Here is a 19028-nt window from a genome sequence, read left to right as displayed (position 1 = left end):
TATCTTGTTGGCATGGACGCTTTGGGCCGAGGGGTCTGATTCCGTGCTGTGCATCTCTATCACTCTGTGGCTGATCCAACATTCCTCGCGTCCATTTTCTTGTCCTTTCCCAATAACCCTCGATTCCCCGATTAATCAAGAATCTGTCTTATCCTGAAATATACACACAGGCTCTGCCCCCACAGCTCTCTGGGACAAGGAGTTCCAAAGACTCAAAACTCTGAGGGAAGATATCTCTTCCCATCTCAGTCTGAAATCAGAGCCCCTTTACTCTGAGACTGTGCCCTCTGGCCCACGACCCTCCCACGAGGGAGAAGCTCCCTACTCTCCTGTAAAAGATCCCACAGCCACTGTTTTACAGCAGAGTAGGGAGTATCTCACTCTTCTTCTGGTCTCAGTTTAATCACACACCTGATTACGTTGAGAAATTGCGATCACAAGCTGCGATCACATCACTGCTTGTGGGATCTTGTCGTGCACAATTTAGCTGCCGTATTTCCTGTATCACATCAGTGAATGCACTGGCCTGACTGCAAAACAGCTAGGGACATCCTCATGTTATAGAGTCATAGAGATGTACAGCATGGAAACAGACCCTTCGGCCCAACTCATCCATGCTGACCAGATATCCCACATTAACCTAGTCCCATTTCCCAGCACTTGGCCCATATCCCTCCAAACCCTTCCTATTCATATACCCATCCAAATGCCTCTTAAACGTTGTAATTGTACCAGCCTCCACCACTTCCTCTGGCAGCTCATTCCATACACGTACCACCCTCTGTGTGAAAAAGTTGCCTCTGAGGTCTCTTTTATATCTTTCCCCTCTCACCCTAAACCTATGCCCTCTAGTTCTGGACTCCCCGACCCCAGGGAAAAGACCTTGTCTATTTATCCTATCCATGCCCCTCATGATTTTATAAACCTCTATAAGGTCACCCCTCAGCCTCCAACGCTCCAGGGAAAACAGCCCCAGCCTGTTCAGCCTCTCCCTGTAGCTCAGATCCTCCAACCCTGGCAACATCCTTGTAAGTCCTTTCTGAACCCTTTCAAGTTTCACAACATCTTTCCGATAGGAAGGAGACCAGAATTGCACACAATATTCCAACAGTGGCCTAACCAATGTCCTGTACAGCCGCAACATGACCTCCCAACTCCTGTACTCAATACTCTGACCAATAAAGGAAAGCATACCAAACACCTTCACTATCCTATCTACCTGCGACTCCACTTTCAAGGAGCTATGAACCTGCACTCCAAGGTCTCTTTGTCAGCAACACTCCCTAGGACCTTACCATTAAGTGTATAAGTTCTGCCCAGATTTGCTTTCACAAAATGCAGCACCTCACATTTATCTGAATTAAACTCCATCTGCCACTTCTCAGCCCATTGGCCCATCTGGTCCAGATCCTGTTGTAATCTGAGGTAACCCTCTTCGCTGTCCACTACACCTCCAATTTTGGTGTCATCTGCAAACTTACTGATTGTACCTCTCATGCTCACATCCAAATCATTTATACAAATGAAGAAAAGTAAGGGTTAAAACATGTTGTGTATCTCAAGATGGAAGAGAAGTCTTTCTTTCCTTTAGCACTGTCTTTAGCACTCGGTGTGAATTGATTTTGTTTTGTTCTGGTTTCTTTTGGAGTCAAGTCATTGACCAATTTCCTCCAGCTCTGTTTCTCCAACGCGTGGATTGTGAGGTGTGACTGCCACCTGCTGGAAAGCTCTGTGTGCTTCGGGTGACACTGCAACTGTAGCTGATCCCCCAGCGTGACAACATGAAGCTGAGCTGCTTGGGATCAGAGCCTCTCCGTCCTCCTCCTGTTGTGACAAACCAACGTTAAAAAATGAAAATCCCTCTTCCCAAGTGGCTGCAGGCATGGCCCCTCACCACCAGGAGGCACTTGTGTTCCAGGGAGGGGTCACTCCCTGAGAGTCACCTGTCAAAGGGCTGAAGAAAATAGGAAGGTTTTGTAAAACGACGCCAGTCAGGAGCTGGAATATTGCAAACAACTCAGGAAAAATAGGGAAGGGAAGGGTCACTCAGCTGATCCCGGGGATACAGGGGTCTGCCTCACAAGGAGAGTTTGAGCACATTGAGCCTGGGGTTTAGAAGAATGAGAGACGACCTTATGGAAATGTGCAAGAATCTCAGGAGATATTCCCGGGATGTAGTCATCACTCACTTTCCTCAGTATTTATTACCCAGACGGCTGGGTAACTGGACAACTGGCCCAATGTGGCCAGTTTTCACAATTTAACCTAGTCCCATTTGCCTGAGTTTGATCCATATTCCTCCATACCTATCCCATCCATGTACCTGTCCAAATGTTTAGATAGAAGGAATCCCTACAGTGTGGAAACAGGCCCTTCAGCCCAACAAGTCCATACTGACTCTCCGAAGACTATCACACCCAGACCCATTCCCCTACATTCCCCCCTGACGAACGCACCTAATCTGCACATACCAGAACACTATGGGGCAGTTTAGCACGGCCAATCCACCCTGACCTGCACATCTTTGGACTGTGGGAGGAAACTGGAGCACCCGGAGGAAACCCACGCTGACACAGGGAGAATGCGCAAACTCCACACAGACAGCCACCCGAGACTGGAATTGAACCTGGATCAATGGCGCAGGGAGGCTGCAGCACTAACCACTGAGTCACCATGCTGACCTGTGATGAAACTGTACCAGCCTTTATCATTATCTCTGACAATCCATTCCAGACACTCAGCATCCTCTGTGTCCAAAATGTTGCCCCTATTGTATCTTGCCCCTCTCACCTCGAGTTTTAAGACTCCCCTACTCTGGGGAAAACCCCATTGCTGTGGGTCTGGAGTCACATGTAGGCCAGACCAGGTAAGGATGAAGGACATTAGTGACCCAGGTGAGATTTTCCCAAGAATCAACAATAGGTTCCTGGGCATCATTAGACTCTTACGTAAACTCGCAGAGATGGTGAAACTCTGTGGGAGATCTGAATCTGTTTTATGATGGTTTCAATTCTCCTCCCTCTAATCCCACCTCCTCCCCCATCCTGTGCCTTCATTCCAAGACATCCTGCATTTTCTAATACTCCCCCCACACCATTAACCCCCCTCCCACACCATTAACCCCCTCCCAAATCATTAACCCTCCCACACCATTAAACCCCCTCACCATTATCCCCCCCGACACCATTAACCCCCCCCACACCATTAACCCCCCTCCCACACCATTAACCCCCCCACACCATTAACCACCCTCCCACACCATTAACCCCCCCACACCATTAACCCCCCCACACCATTAACCCCCCTCCCACACCATTAACCCCCCCACACCATTAACCTCCCCCACCATTAATCTCCTCCCACACCATTAACCCCCCCCGACACCATTAACCCCCCCCACACCATTAACCCCCCTCCCACACCATTAACCCCCCCACACCATTAACCCCCCCCACCATTAATCCCCTCCCACACCATTAACCCCCCCCACACCATTAACCCCCCTCCCACACCATTAACCCCCCTCCCACACCATTAACCCCCGTCCCACACCATTAACCCCCCTCACCATTAACCCCCCCCACACCATTAACCCCCCCCACACCATTAACCTCCCCACACCATTAACCCCCCCACACCATTAACCCCCCCACACCATTACCCCCCTCCCACACCATTAACCTCCCTACACCATTAACCCCCCCACACCATTAACCCCCCACACCATTAACCCCCCCACACCATTAACCCCCCCACATCATTACCCCCCCTCCCACACCATTAACCCCCCCACACACCATTAACCCCCCTCCCACACCATTAACCTCATCAGAGCATTAACTCCCCCCACACCATTTACCCCCCTCCCACACCATTAACCCCCCTGCCACACCATTAACCTCCCTACACCATTAACCCCCCCACACCATTAAACCCCCCTCATCACACCATTAGCCCCCCTCCCCACACCATGAACCCTCCCCACACCATGAACCCTCCCCACACCATGAACCCTCCCCACACCATTAACCCTCTCCCACACCATTAAACCCCCCTCTCGCAGCATTAGCCCCCCTCCCCACATCATGAACCCCCCCTTCCCACACCATGAACCCCCCTCACACCATTAACACTCCCTACTTCCTTGCAGTCTGCATTTCCCCTCCCATACCCCCCCATTCTAGTATTGTCTCCCCGTGTTGTCTGTCATGTCCAATGCTCCCCCACCCCCTAACAGCCTGTCCCCACCTCTAGTCCCATGTCACCCCCACCCCCTCCCAATCCCTTGAGCTGGAGATAACTCTGTTGCTCTGCATTGACTCCCCCTCACCCTCCCTCTCCTGCCCAATGTAGCCAATCATTGCAGCGACACTCCAACCACCAACTAACACTGCTCTCCTCAGATACGGTTCGAACCAATAAACCTGCACACACTGGAATCCCAGGTAGGCAATCGGGAGGCTGGAAGAATACAACAAGCCAGGCGGCATCAGGAGGCGGAGACTGTAGACAAGTTCTGACAAAGGGTTATACACGAAACGTTGACTTCTCCATCTCCTGATGCTGATTGGCTTGCTGCGTACTTCCAGCCTCCTGCCTGTCTACCTTAGATATGGGGCTCAAAGCTGCTCACAATATTACGAATGTGGTCTGAATGCAGCCTGAGAGTTAAAAATCACACAAAACCTTGTTATAGACCAACAGGTTTATTTGGAAGCACTAACGTTCGGAGCACTGCGCCTTGATCAGGTGGTTGTGGAGTATAAGATCGTAAGGCACTGAACTAATAGCAAAAGCTCTCCGAAAGCTAGTGCTTCCAATTAAACCTGTTGGACTATAACCTGGTGTTGTGTGATTTTTAACTTTGTACAGCCCAGACCGACACCAGTATCTCCAAATCATTATACAGCCTCAGCAGTTCATCTCTGCTCTTGTACCTAGCCCTCTTGAAATGAATGCTAACGTTGCATTTTCCTTCCTAACTGCCAACTGAACCTGCGTATTAAACTTAAGAGAATCCCGAACTAGGACTCCCAAGTCCCTTGGTGCTTCAGATTTCCAAAACCTTTCCCTGTTGGGAAAACAGTCTACTTCTCTATTCTTCCTTCCAAGGTACATAAACTCACACTTTCTCACATAGTATTCCATCTGCAACATCTTTGCCCACTCTCTCAGCCAGTCCAAGTCCTCCTGCAGCCTCCCCACTCCCTGATCACCTACCTGTCCCTTCCCTGATCTTTGTGCCATTTGCAAACTGAGCAACAATGCACTCAGTTCCTTCACCCGGATTGTTCATGTATGGAGTAGGTTACACTGAGGTTGTCAGAGAGCACATGGACTCAAATATCTGCAAATCCTACTCGACACACACTCCGAATCCTTGCTCAACATTCCTGAGAAATATGTGAATATCCTCCTCGTTGTTTTCCTTCCAATGAGAGGTGGGTGTAGCTGGTGGTTAGGCTGCTCACCCCTAATTGCCCCTTCAGCTGAGCGGGCCTGCTCAGTTATTTCACAGTCAACCCCATCGCTGCGGGTCTGGAGTCACATGTGGGTCAGACCGGGTAAGGATGGCAGATTTCCCTCCCTAAAGGGCATCAGTGAACCAGATGGGTTTCTCCAGCAATCAACAATGGATTCATGGTCACTGTTACTGAGACTGCCTTTCAATTCCACATCAATTAGCCGTGTGTGTGTGTGTGTGTGTGTGTGTGGTGTGTGTGTGTGTGGGAGTTTGCGTGTGTCATGTGTGTGTGTGTGTGTGTGTCTGTGTATGTGTGTGTATCTGTGTGTGTGTGTCTGTATGTGTGTGTATATGTATGTGTTTGTGTCTGTGTGTGTGTGTCTGTATGTGTGTGTATATGTATGTGTTTGTGTCTGTGTGTGTGTGTCTGTGTATCTGTATGTGGGTGTGTCTGTGTGAGTCTGTTTGTCAGTGTTTGTGTGTGTGTGTGTTTATCTGTGACTGTACCTGTGTGTATGTGTGTGTGTCTATGTGTCTGTGTGTCATGTGTCGTGTGTGTGTGTCTGTGTGTGTATCTGTATGTATGTGTGTCTGTGTATCTGTATGTGTGTGTGTGTGTGTCTGTGTGAGTCTGTTTGTGAATGTTTGTGTGTGTGTGTCTATCTGTGATTGTACCTGTGTGTATGTATGTGTGTGTGTCTATGTGTCTGTGTGTCATGTGTCATGTGTGTGTGTCTGTGTGTGTCTGTATGTGTGTCTGTGTGTGTGCTTGTGTGTGTATCTGTATGTGTGTGTGGGTGTGTCCGTGTGAGTCTGTGAGTGTTTGTGTGTGTGTGTCTATCTGTGACTGTACCTGTGTGTATGTGTGTGTGTGTGTCTGTGTGTGTTTGTGTGTGTGAATGTGTATGTGCATGTGTGAGTCTGTGTGAGTGTGTATGTGTGAGTTTGTGTGAGTGAGTGAGTGTGTGTGTGTGTATGTGAGTAAGTCTGTGAGTGAGTGTGTGTGTGTCCACCTGTGACTGTGCCTGTGTGTGTATGTCTGTGTGTGTGTGAATGTCTGTGTGTGTGTGCATTTGTGTGTGTGAATGTGTGTGTGCATGTGTGAGTGTGTATGTGTGAGTGGGTGAGTGTGTGTGTGTGTGTATGTGAGTGAGTCTGTGAGTGAGTGTGTGTGTCTGTGAGTGAGAGTGTGTGTGTGTTTGTGTGTATGTGAGCGAGTCTGTGAGTGAGTGTGAGTGAGTGTGAGTGTGTGTGTGTGTATGTGAGTGAGTCTGTGAGTGAGTGTGTGTGAGTGAGTGTGAGTGTGTGTGTGTATGTGAGTGAGTCTGTGAGTGAATGTGTGTGTGTGAGTGAGAGTGTGTGTGTGTTTAAGTGTGTGTATGTGAGCGAGTCTGAGTGAGTGTGTGTGAGTGTGTGAGTGTGTGTGAGTGAGTGTGAGTGTGTGTGTGTGTATGTGAGTGAGTGTGTGTGTGTGAGTGAGTGTGTGTGTGAGTGAGTGTGTGTGTGTGAGTGAGTGTGAGTGTGTGTGTGTGTGAGTGTGTGTTTAAGTGTGTGTATGTGAGTGAGTCTGTGAGTGTGTGTGTGAGTGTGTGTGTGAGTGAGTGTGAATGTGTGTGTGAGTGAGTGTGTGTGTGTGAGTGAGTGTGAGTGAGTGTGTGTGTGTGTGAGTGTGTGTGTGTGTGTGAGAGTGTGTGTTTAAGTGTGTGTATGTGAGTGAGTCTGTGAGTGTGTGTGTGTGAGTGTGTGTGTGTGAGTGAGTGTGAGTGTGTGTGTGAGTGAGTGTGTGTGTGTGTGTGAGTGTGAGTGTGTGTGTGAGTGAGTGTGTGTGTGAGTGTGTGTGTGAGTGAGTGTGTGTGTGAGTGTGAGTGTGAGTGTGTGAGTGTGAGTGTGTGTTTAAGTGTGTGTATGTGAGTGAGTCTGTGAGTGTGTGTGTGAGTGAGTGTGAGTGTGTGTGTGAGTGAGTGTGTGTGTGTGTGAGTGAGTGTGAGTGAGTGTGAGTGTGTGTGTGTGTGAGAGTGTGTGTTTAAGTGTGTGTATGTGAGTGAGTCTGTGAGTGTGTGTGAGTGAGTGTGAGTGTGTGTGTGAGTGAGTGTGAGTGTGTGTGTGTGAGTGAGTGTGTGTGTGTGAGTGTGTGTGTGTGAGTGAGTGTGAGTGAGTGTGTGTGTGTGTGTGTGAGTGTGTGTGTGAGTGTGTGTGTGTGTGAGTGAGTGTGAGTGAGTGTGAGTGTGTGTGTGAGTGAGTGTGTGTGTGTGTGAGTGAGTGTGAGTGAGTGTGAGTGTGTGTGTGTGTGTGAGAGTGTGTGTTTAAGTGTGTGTATGTGAGTGAGTCTGTGAGTGTGTGTGAGTGAGTGTGAGTGTGTGTGTGAGTGAGTGTGAGTGTGTGTGTGTGAGTGTGAGTGTGTGTGTGAGTGAGTGTGAGTGTGTGTGTGTGAGTGAGTGTGAGTGTGTGTGTGTGTGTGAGTGTGTGTGTGAGTGTGTGTGTGTGTGAGTGAGTGTGAGTGAGTGTGAGTGTGTGTGAGTGAGTGTGTGTGTGAGTGTGAGTGTGTGTGAGTGTGTGTGAGTGAGTGTGAGTGACTGTGAGTGTGTGCGTGAGTGTGTGTTTGTCTCTGGGACAGAGCAGCGTGCTTTGAGCCTTGGTGTGGGGTCACTGAGTGTCCCTGGTCTCAGACAGACTGCAATAACCCAGAGAAAGGACAGGGACAGAGAGCAGCCCAGAGTGTGCTGGGATCTGGGACGAAGGGAGATCTCTCCAGCCCCTCGACAACAGGCCAGTCGTGATAGAGCGGTGAAGTTGTGAGCTGGAACACCTTACTCTGAATGGACCAGCCCTGACGCTGGTTAAAGCTCCTGGTGAATGGGCCACACATTGGGAGCCATGGGCAGCTGACAGACCTGGGACTTGCTGTTTCTTGGGAAAACAATGAATCCTTTGTCAGCACATCGGGTACTGAAAGGGAACCTTTGAAATCCTGAACAATTTTCTGTGCTCTCAGGCAGACGGTGAGAGGGAGCAGCCTGAACAGTTAACCAGGATTGGATTTCAGGCTGTTTTTATCCGGGACGGGGCGGGGAGGGGAGGGGAGGGGGGTGGAAGGAGTGGTATTTGGGACAAATGTTGTAAGGATTCCAGATGGGAGGGGGGTGCAGGGATGAATTTCAAAAAGGAAATATGATCTAAAAAGCTTCTGGCTTTTATCACTGGGTAACCAAAGACCAGCTCAGAGAGAGAGAGAGAGCAGATGCACAGAGTTCCAGTTACAGTGAGATGGTCTTAACCCTTAACAGTGACAGAGAGAGAGAAAGAGAGAGAGGGAGATCCTTTCAAACCCAAGTACAAATCCATTAGACACTTAAACTCCAGCCAAGCCAAGTCAAACCGTCACAGCACGGAATCACACCCTCATCCATGCTGACCAGATATCCTAAATTAATCTGGCCCACATCCCTCTAAACCCTTCCTATTCATATACCCATCCAGATGCTTATTAAATGCTGTAATTGTACCAGCCTCCAGCACAGGAGCCCCACAGTCAAAAAGTCAGGGTCCCAGATGTTTGGTTTGATAAAAGTCCCACTTTCTCAGAGAGAGAGAGAGAGGTGACTGGTGGAGGTTTAACCTGGGGGTCATCGTGCCTCGGGTGAGGGGAGAGGTTGGGAAGGAGAGTCCTTCAGGGTAAACTCAGCTGGTGATGGGATTCGAACCCACGCTGTTGGAGATGCTCCACATTGCAGACCAACCAACTGAGCGATTCAACTCCCAAAAGCCTCCTGGCCTCTGAGGCTGGGTGCCAGTGTGGTGTGGGTTAGAGGACCGTTATTCTGAACTTTTATTTCGGTGAAGCTGAACGTTGTAATTTCTCTATTTTTCTAAGATCTCATAACTGAAGAATCTGAGTATCTGGGTATGTTTGTACTGAGATGATGCAGTAAGTGGTGATGTGTAAACTTTTCACTGCACACATGAGTACATGTGACAATAAAGCTCACTCTAAATCAAAGTGTGGATTAATAATAAACATGGAATCACACAGGGAGGCCATTTAGCCCATCGTTCCTGACTGGTACAATCTCATTTTGCCCTGTCCCTCCCCTGCAGCTCTGACACTTGTTCATTCAAGTTTTCTTTACAAAATTCCGAGTAACTCCAACCACCCACCCACAGTGTGACCCAGAGCAGACCGACTCAGTGTGTACATAAAAACATCTCCTTCCTCACCGCCTCCCCACTCTGGTTCGGTCACACTTCGATCCACGTCCCTCTGGTCACTGACCCTCCTGCCACTCTCTGGACACTAGCCCCATCGGAATCCCTCTCAGTTTAAAACTCCTCCGTTAAATCTCCTTCTGAGTTTCTCAGCTCGAGGGAGAACCATCCTCGTTTCTCCAGTCTCTCCACGTTACTGAATAAACAACGGTTCAGCAAAAAGAGATTCAATGTCTTTACTTGCAGGAACTAATCGTACTGAACAACTAACCCACCCTGGGATGTACCTTGTGCAGAGACTGTGTGAGTGATCCCACTCACACCTACACCCTCAGTGTGACAGTCTCACTTTGCCCTCCCAGGGTTAACTCCCAGACAATGTGCTCAGTATTTGCCCCAGCTATGGTCATTGGAGAACAGGAACAGTCACTGCGTGATTGAGTTTTAATTTACCAGACTACCCATCAGCCATTTTAACCACCCCCGATGCTCAGTAGCAGCAGTGTTGACCATCTACAAGGTGCACTCAGAAATTCACCAAACATCCTCAGGCAGCACCTTCCAAACCCACGACCACTTCCATCTGGAAGGACAAGGGGCAGCAGATACATGGGAACACCACCCTCTGCAAGTTCCCCTCCACTCGCCATCCTGACTGGGAAATCTATCGGTGTTCCTTCCTGGGTCAGAATCCTGGAATTCCCTCCCTAAGGGCATTGTGGGTCAACCCACAGCACATGGACTGCAGCGGTTCAAGAAGGCAGCTCACCCCCACCTTCTCAAGGGGGGCAACTAGGGATGGGCAGTAAATGCTGAGCCCAGCCAGTGACCCCCACGTCCTGGGAACGAGCGAAGAGTGACTTGGAAACATAATTCCGAGGAGGACTGGAGATATTTTGGGAAAAGGAAGAACGGAAACGAGCTGGAGAGTGAGATTTAAACAGACACATCCAATTGAAAGACTACCTCAAATCTCAGCAGAACCCTGAGGCCATTCAGCCCCTCATGTCTAATTCAATGGAATAAGTTCATGACTGATTGGGTTTGTCCTCAACTCCACTTTCCTGGCTGCCTTGGGACCTGCAAACATCATGGATCCTCTGGGAGATGGAACTTCTTGCCCATTTAACACCCCCTTATCTTGACACTCTGCCCTTTGTTCTAGAATCCCCCTGCCCCCCCCTGGGATGGGGTGGGGTGGGATGAGGGGGGAATGTCGTCCCAGCATTTCCCCTGTCTTTGAGAATGTTATATTCCAATCAGACCCTCTCCCTTTCTTCAAGCCCCACGAGGACAGGCCCAAACCTGTTCTCATTGATGGGCTGATTGGCCTTCCTTTATCGATAAATTCTAGCTTCCAAAGCTGAGGCTGCCACAAACATGGTCATTGCTCTCCTTTTCATGTTTGCAGTGAACAATGTATATTAGCTGCAGTGCCTGATCTTCATCTCTCTCTCTCTCTCCGTCTCTGTCTCTCTCCCTCCAGTCTCCCTCTCTTTCCAGTCTCTCTCTCCGTAATCTCTCCACTGTCTCTCCAGTCTCTCTGTCTCGCTCCCCCCCGCCTCCCCCCCACCCCCCATGTGTCTCTCTCTGTGATGTACAACCTGATTGTAAGATGGGAATTAGATTGTGAGTGTGTGTGTGTGTGTGTTGGGGGAGTGTGTGTGTGTGCATTTGTGTGTATCTGTGTGTGTGTGCGCACGTATTTGCGTGTGCGTGTGTGTGTACGTGTGCACGTGCACGTTTGTGTGTGAGGTATCTGTGTGTGCGTGTGTGCACTCATGTTTGTGCGTGGGTATGATTGTGTGTGTGTGCGCGCACACATGTCTGTGTGTGTGTGTGCGCGCGCATGTCTGTGTGTGTGTGCGCATGTGTGTGTGTATGTATTCACGCATGCGCATGTCTGTGTGTGTGTCTGTGTGTGCATGTGTGTGTGTGTGGGTGTGCATGTCTGTGTGTGTGCGCACATGTCTGTATGTGTGTGTGTGTGGGTGTGCATGTCTGTGTGTGTGTATTCACACACGTGCATATCTGTGTGTGTGTGTGTGCGCACGCGCACATGTCTGTTTGTGTGTGGGGGGGATGGGTGCAGAGGAGGGGGGCAGCTCAGGATTCTGCTCCTTATTCCTGAGTCTCCCCACAGACCCAGGCACCTCACTGAAGGAAAGAATTCCCAACAATCCCTGTCACACCTTCATCATCGTAAACCCCTCGTATCTTCTCCACATCGGACTAAACAAGTTTAATTCCTTCAAACTTATCCTACATTTGAGGAAGGGTTGGTCCTAACTGCTCCAGTGTCGTGTGTAGGCCCAAGCTCCAGTTGCTATAGCGATGCCTTCCTAGTGAACTGGTTAATTGTCTTGTACAAAGGTAATTTCATCCGAATAACCCTAGAGTATTCTTTGGAAATTTGAGGAGGCTGTTTGCATTCTCTAACCTCAATGTGAAAGACCGTTGTAGCCGACCAGATACACCCCGATACCTCCAGGATATTAACCTGCCCTATTCATTCCGGAGCACTGGTGTAACAAGAACGTGCATTGATATGGCACCTTCAACAAAGTGAAGCACCCCACGGCCTCTCACCTCATGGCGCCTAATGAAATAAAATTGCAATTGAGTCACAGAGAGGGATATGAGGGGAAGCCGGACAAAGGGTTCATTCAGAGAGGTGGTCTTTTACCGAGGGCAGAGCGCGAGAGAGAGAGAGAGAGGGGGGGGACCTTGAGGGATGGGGTTGCAGAGTTCTGAGCACAGGGAGCTGACAGCAGGGCTGGCCAATGATCGAGCAACTCAAATTTGGGAGCTCAAGATGTCGGGAGCTCAAGTTGGTAGATGCAAAGGTCACAGGCGACACATAAATGTAAAGGTGATAGACTATACCTGAATATAAGAGGATGGATAATTACAAAGGTGATGGGTGATATATAAATGCAAAGACCACCGGTGATACAAGGTGCTGGGTGATAACTGAATGCAGGTTGTTGTTGAACCTGAGTCCAGCCTCCAGCCCTCAAGCTGTGGGGAACAGCAGCTTGTGCCCAGGCAGGTTCTGGCCTGAAGGATGAAGATCGAGTTTCTGTTGGTGATATCATCTCTCGCGGTGAATTATTGAGAGGAAGAGAGCGAGAGAGAGAGAGAGAAAAATACTTTATCCTCTGCCCCTCCCCGAGGGCTCCTTCAGAAAAGCAGCCAATCCGATGCAGTGAAGGCGTGATGTTGTAGTGGGACTCGGGGATCTTGAGGTCAGTGTCTCCTGTTTGCCAGCACTGGAGAGAGCTGTGCACTGCCAGCTATCCTCTTGCCCAGGAGCACAGATCAGAGCGAGGGAAGCAGGAGAGTGATTGGGGTGGGAGGGGTGCAGGGTAAAGGAGTTGCAGAGGGGACAGTGTTTGGGGAGGGACGGGGGGTGGTTGAGGAGGAGTGTAGGAAAGTCGGGGTGTAGGGGAGAGTTGGGGGAGCAGAATGAGGGAGGGAGGAGGAGAGTGAGGGAGGTGGTAGCAGAGTGAGGGAGGGGGAGAGTTGGGAAGGGGGAGAGTTGGGGAGAGTGAGAGTGAGGGAAGGGGAGAGTTGGGGAGGGGAGAGTGAGGGAGGGGGAGAGTTGGGGAGGGGAGAGTGAGGGAGGGGGAGAGTGAGGTGGGGGAGAGTAAGGGAGGGGAGAGTGAGGGAGGGGGAGAGTGAGGGAGGGGGAGAGTTGGGGAGGGGGAGAGTGAGAGGTGGAGAGTGAGGGAGGGTGTGAGTTGGGGAGGAGGAGAGTGAGGGAGGGGGAGAGGGAGAGGGGAGGGGAGTGAGGGAGGGGGAGGGTTGGGAAGGGGGAGAGTTGGGGAGAGTGAGAGTGGGGGAGGGGGAGAGTTGGGGAGGTGGGAGGGGAGTGAGGGAGGGGGAGGGTTGGGGAGGTGGGAGGGGAGTGAGGGAGGGGGAGAGTTGGGGAGATCTCTGTGCCCTGGGTCATGGCGACGCGGAGCACCCTAGGGTTCACTGAGGAGCAGGTTGTGTGTGTGTGTGAGGTGCTCCAACAGGGGGGCTGCATTGAGAGGCTGAGTCATTTCCTGTGGTCACTGCCCCCCACCTCTGGCCATCTCGAGCGGAATGAGAGTGTGCTCATCGCCAAGGCCATAGTGGCCTTCCATCAGGGGAACTACAGAGAGCTCTACCAGATCCTGGAGAGCTCCCAGTTCCCAGCACAGAGCCACATGAAACTGCAGCAACTCTGGCTCAGCGCACACTACAGTGAGGCCGAGAAACGGAGGGGCAGACCCCTGGGGGCTGTGGGCAAATACAGGGTCCGCAGGAAATTCCCCCTCCCCCGCACCATCTGGGACGGAGAAGAGACCAGCTACTGTTTCAAGGTGAGTTTCCCTGAGCTATGGGATCTTCCTGTGCAACTTTCTCTGTTTTTGTTGTTTCATTATGAAATGCTGCATTTTCATGGGGTGGGGGGGATTGGGGATAGAGGTGTGGGGGGATTGGGGGTAGAGGTGTGGGGGGATTGGGGATAGAGGTGTGGGGGAGATTGGGGGGTAAAGGGATGGTGGGGATAATGGGGTGGGGCTGGGATTAGGTGGTAATGGGGTGGGGGTTGATACACTGAGAATGCTGTAACCCCGTGAACTGACCACATTTTGGGGACACATTCCCCAATCCTCACCCCCCCCCCCCCCCCAGTCCCCAAATTTCCATCTGATTTGCACTTGGTGCAAAATCAGGATCTCGGGACCGGGAGAAACTCCAAAATGGGGAATTGCCCCCAACACCTCTCCCCCAAAACCAAACCCCCAAATACCACCCCTCCAACACCTCTCACCCAACAACACCCCCTCAACACCACCCCCACAACACCACCCCCCCAACAATACCACCATAACACCACCTCCCCAAATACCACCCCCAACACCACTCCCCCAACACCACCCCCCCAAACACCCCCCCAACACCACCCCAACACTCCCCAAACACCACCCCCCAAACCACCCCCCTCAACACCATCCCCCAAACAGCCCCCCAACACCCCCCAAAACCCCCCAACACTACTCCCCCCAATACCACCCTCCAACACCAACATCCCAACACCACCCCCCCAATACCATCCCCCCAACACCACTCCCCCAACACCACTCCCCCAACACCACCCCCCCAACACCACCCCCCAACACCACCCCCCAACACCACTCCCCCAACACCACCCCCCCAATACCATCCCCCCAACACCACTCCCCCAACACCACTCCCCCAACACCACCCCCCCAACACCACCCCCCAACACCACCCCCCAACACCACCCCCCAACACCACCCCCCCAACACCACCCCCCAACACCACCCCCCAACACCACTCCCCCAACACCACTCCCCCAACACCACTCCCACAACACCACTCCCCCAACACCACCCCCCCACACCACCCCCCAACACCACTCCCCCAACACCACTCCCCCAACACCACTCCCCCAACACCACCCCCCCAACACCACTCCCAACACCACCCCCCAACACCACCCCCCAACACCACTCCCCCAACACCACCCCCCAACACCACTCCCCCCAACACCACCCCCCAACACCACCCCCCCAACACCACCCCCCCAACACCACTCCCCCAACACCACCCCCCCAACACCACTCCCAACACCACTCCCCCAACACCACTCCCCCAATACCACTCCCCCAACACCACCCCCCCAACACCACTCCCCCAACACCACTCCCCCAACACCACCCCCCAACACCACTCCCCCAACACCACTCCCCCAACACCACTCCCCCAACACCACTCCCACAACACCACTCCCCCAACACCACCCCCCAACACCACCCCCCAACACCACTCCCCCAATACCACTCCCCCAACACCACCCCCCCAACACCACCCCCCCAACACCACCCCCCAACACCACTCCCAACACCACTCCCCCAACACCACTCCCCCAACACCACTCCCCCAATACCACTCCCCCAACACCACCCCCCCAACACCACTCCCCCAACACCACTCCCCCAACACCACCCCCCAACACCACTCCCCCAACACCACTCCCCCAACACCACTCCCCCAACACCACTCCCACAACACCACTCCCCCAACACCACCCCCCAACACCACCACCCCAACACCACCCCCCAACACCACCCCCCAACACCACTCCCCCAACACCACCCCCCCAACACCACCCCCCCAACACCACCCCCCCAACACCACCCCCCAACACCACTCCCCCAACACCACCCCCCCAACACCACTCCCACAACACCACCCCCCCAACACCACTCCCCCAACACCACCACCCCAACACCACCCCCCAACACCACCCCCCAACACCACTCCCCCAACACCACCCCCCCAACACCACCCCCCCAACACCACCCCCCCAACACCACCCCCCCAACACCACCCCCCAACACCACTCCCCCAACACCACCCCCCCAACACCACCCCCCAACACCACCCCCCCAACACCACCCCCCCAACACCACCCCCCCAACACCACCCCCCCAACACCACCCCCCAACACCACCCCCCCAACACCACCCCCCCAACACCACCCCCCCAACACCACCCCCCCAACACCACCCCCCCAACACCACCCCCCAACACCACTCCCCCAACACCACCCCCCAACACCACCCCCCCAACACCACCCCCCCAACACCACTCCCAACACCACCCCCCCAACACCACCCCCCCAACACCACCCCCCCAACACCACCCCCCCAACACCACCCCCCCAACACCACCCCCCCAACACCACCCCCCCAACACCACCCCCCAACACCACTCCCCCAACACCACCCCCCAACACCACCCCCCCAACACCACCCCCCCAACACCACTCCCCCAACACCACCCCCCCAACACCACCCCCCCAACACCACCCCCCCAACACCACCCCCCAACACCACTCCCCCAACACCACCCCCCCAACACCACTCCCACAACACCACCCCCCAACACCACTCCCCCAACACCACCCGCAACACTGCCTCCCCAACACTGCCTCCCCAACACTGCCTCCCCAACACCGCCCTCCAACACCGCCCCCCAACACCACCCCCCCAACACCACACGGTGGCTCAGTGGTTAGCACTGCTGCCTCACAGCGCCAGGGATCCGGGTTCAATTCCCGACTCAGGTGACTGACTGTGTGGAGTTTGCACGTTCTCCCCGTGTCTGCGTGGGTTTCCTCCGGGTGCTCCGGTTTCCTCCCACAGTCCAAAGATGTGCAGGCCAGGTGAATTGGCCATGGGAAATTGCCCGTAGTGTTAGGTTAGGGGTAGATGTAGGTGTAGGGGTATGGGTGGGTTGCACTTCGGCGGGTCGGTGTGGACTTGTTGGGCCGAAGGGCCTGTTTCCACACTGTAAGTAATCTAAACCGCCCCCAACACCACCCCACAAAACCACTGCCTCCCCAATACCATCCCCAAACACCACCACCCCCAACACCAACCCACAAGTACCACCGCTCCAACACCACTACCCCCCACCACCTCCCTAAATACCACTCCCCAACACCACCCTTCCAATACCACCCGCCAACACCACTCCCCCCAATACCACACCCAACTCCCCCTAACACCACTCCCCCCAACACCACCCCCCCAACATCACCCCCCAACACCACTCCCCCAATAACCCCCAACATCACCACCCCCCAACACCACTCACCCCAATACCACCCCCAACACCAAAATCCCAACACCACCCCCTAAATACCACTCCCAAAATACCTCTCCCACAACACCATCCCCCCAACACCACCACCTCCAACACCACTCCCCCCAACACCACTCCCCCCAACACCACCCCCCCAACATCACCCCCCAACACCACTCCCCCAATACCCCCCCAACATCACCCCCCAACACCACTACCCCCAACATCACCACCCCCCAACACCACTCCCCCCAATACCACCCCCAACACCAAAATCCCAACACCACCCCCTAAATACCACTCCCAAAATACCACTTCCCCAACACCTCTCCCACAACACCATCCCCCAACACCACCACAGAAATTGGGCAGATTCTGGTGGGAGGTTCAGCTCCTAGTGAGGGGTTAACCCCCAGAACACAAAGGGAGCTGTGACCTGGGAGGGGGTCAACCAAACTCAGACCTGCTACAGGGGGAGGGGGAGGGTCACTGTTTGGGGGCATTAGTGTTTGCTGATGGGGTTTGGGGGTTGGTTCCTGATTTTGGGAATTGTAGCCACAATTAACCAGGAGCTGAATCCCGCTTAAACCTGGAACATTATCCGAGGAGATTGTGGCATCTGCTGAATGTTAGTCTCGAGATCAAACCTCCATTTCCACTGCCGTTTCCTGACTTCGCTCTCCAACCTTCCTGTTCCCCCAGGAGAAATCCCGGGGTATTTTACGGGAATGGTACCTGCACAATCCGTACCCCTCCCCCCGGGACAAGAGGGAATTAGCCGGAGCCACTGGACTGACCGCGACCCAGGTCAGCAACTGGTTCAAGAACAGAAGGCAGAGGGACAGAGTGGCCGACTCCAAAGACAGGTAAATGCAGAGTGCGGAGGGAGGTGGGAGGTTGGGAACAGGAATGGCTGGGAACGATCTGGGGATTGGGGGGACCTGGAATAGGCGTGGTGGCAGCAGAAGGATTGGGTAGCACTAGGAACTATCTCAGTCTGCTTGACAATACATCACAGGACGTTAGTGAGAAACAGTAAAAGTGATACGGGTCTGATTGACATCACTCGTTGATGCTTTGATGAAGATTTTGAGTTAACAATTCTTTGTTCTTTGCCCTCAGGGGAAACGATGAGAACTCCAATCCCCTACGCAAACAGCCCCTCCCGGGAACCAAGCTCCTGCTCAGCAGCTCTGACTCCGAGGAATTCTCTCTTGGGCCTGAGACTCTGGGAGCTCTCCCCACTGGAGGCTTGCCCTTACACCCCATCGTCCCACCAGGCACCCCCCCAGACCTTCAGCACCCAGACCTGCTGCACCCCTCCTGCCTGATTGATGATCCCATCCTCAGACCTCTGACAGCCAGCCTGGTGGGTCTGGGGTCCTGAGTAATGGGGAATGATTCAGAGCCGGGTGTGGTTGGGTGATGGGGTGGGGGGGGGGGGGGGTAGAGTGGGATAGGATCCAAAAACTGGGAGTCAGGCATTCAGCACAAGAAACACCCAGTGAAGTCTCAGAATGCTAGCACTTCCTTGGTTTCATCCATTACAAAACAAACACATTGGCAGGAAATACGGGAACAAAGTGAGGTTAAACCTTGGAGAAAAACTACTGGAACGAGTTAGAGGTCTCTCTCGCTAAAGGGGAGGCGATGGTCTAGCGGTATTATCGCGGGACTGTTCATCCAGAGACCCGGATAATGCTCTGGGGAC

The 19028-nt window shown here is 53.1% G+C and overlaps 2 protein-coding genes across 2 annotated transcripts in view; one reads left to right on the top strand and one right to left on the bottom strand.

The window, feature by feature from the left end:
• LOC140454689 (hypoxia-inducible factor 1-alpha-like) overlaps nucleotides 1-5296 on the bottom strand; it is a 27126-nt gene extending 21830 nt beyond the window's left edge. The window contains exon 1 of the mRNA XM_072549616.1: nucleotides 5221-5296. Within this exon, the coding sequence (XP_072405717.1) occupies nucleotides 5221-5296 (76 nt within the window). The remainder of the gene's footprint in view (nucleotides 1-5220) is intronic.
• Nucleotides 5297-13598: 8302 nt separating this feature from the next.
• On the top strand, nucleotides 13599-18740 carry LOC140454374 (homeobox protein SIX2-like). The gene is made up of 3 exons (XM_072549087.1): nucleotides 13599-14019; nucleotides 18020-18183; nucleotides 18440-18740. Exons 1-3 carry the CDS (start codon nucleotides 13621-13623, stop codon nucleotides 18702-18704), a joined length of 828 nt encoding a protein of 275 aa, XP_072405188.1. The 5' UTR covers nucleotides 13599-13620; the 3' UTR covers nucleotides 18705-18740.
• The last annotated feature ends 288 nt before the right edge of the window (nucleotides 18741-19028 follow it).

This window comes from Chiloscyllium punctatum, chromosome 29 (assembly GCF_047496795.1).
Source record: "Chiloscyllium punctatum isolate Juve2018m chromosome 29, sChiPun1.3, whole genome shotgun sequence".
NCBI lineage: Eukaryota > Metazoa > Chordata > Chondrichthyes > Orectolobiformes > Hemiscylliidae > Chiloscyllium > Chiloscyllium punctatum.
This window is presented reverse-complemented; position numbering and strand designations above follow the sequence as displayed.

Bases quoted from the DNA above. Each gene is read 5' to 3' on its own strand.
- LOC140454374 (XM_072549087.1), top strand. From the start codon at position 13,621: ATGGCGACGCGGAGCACCCTAGGGTTCACTGAGGAGCAGGTTGTGTGT. The intron at 14,020-18,019 runs GTGAGTTTCCCT...CTGTTCCCCCAG, and splicing joins AGACCAGCTACTGTTTCAAG to GAGAAATCCCGGGGTATTTT. The intron at 18,184-18,439 runs GTAAATGCAGAG...CTTTGCCCTCAG, and splicing joins GTGGCCGACTCCAAAGACAG to GGGAAACGATGAGAACTCCA.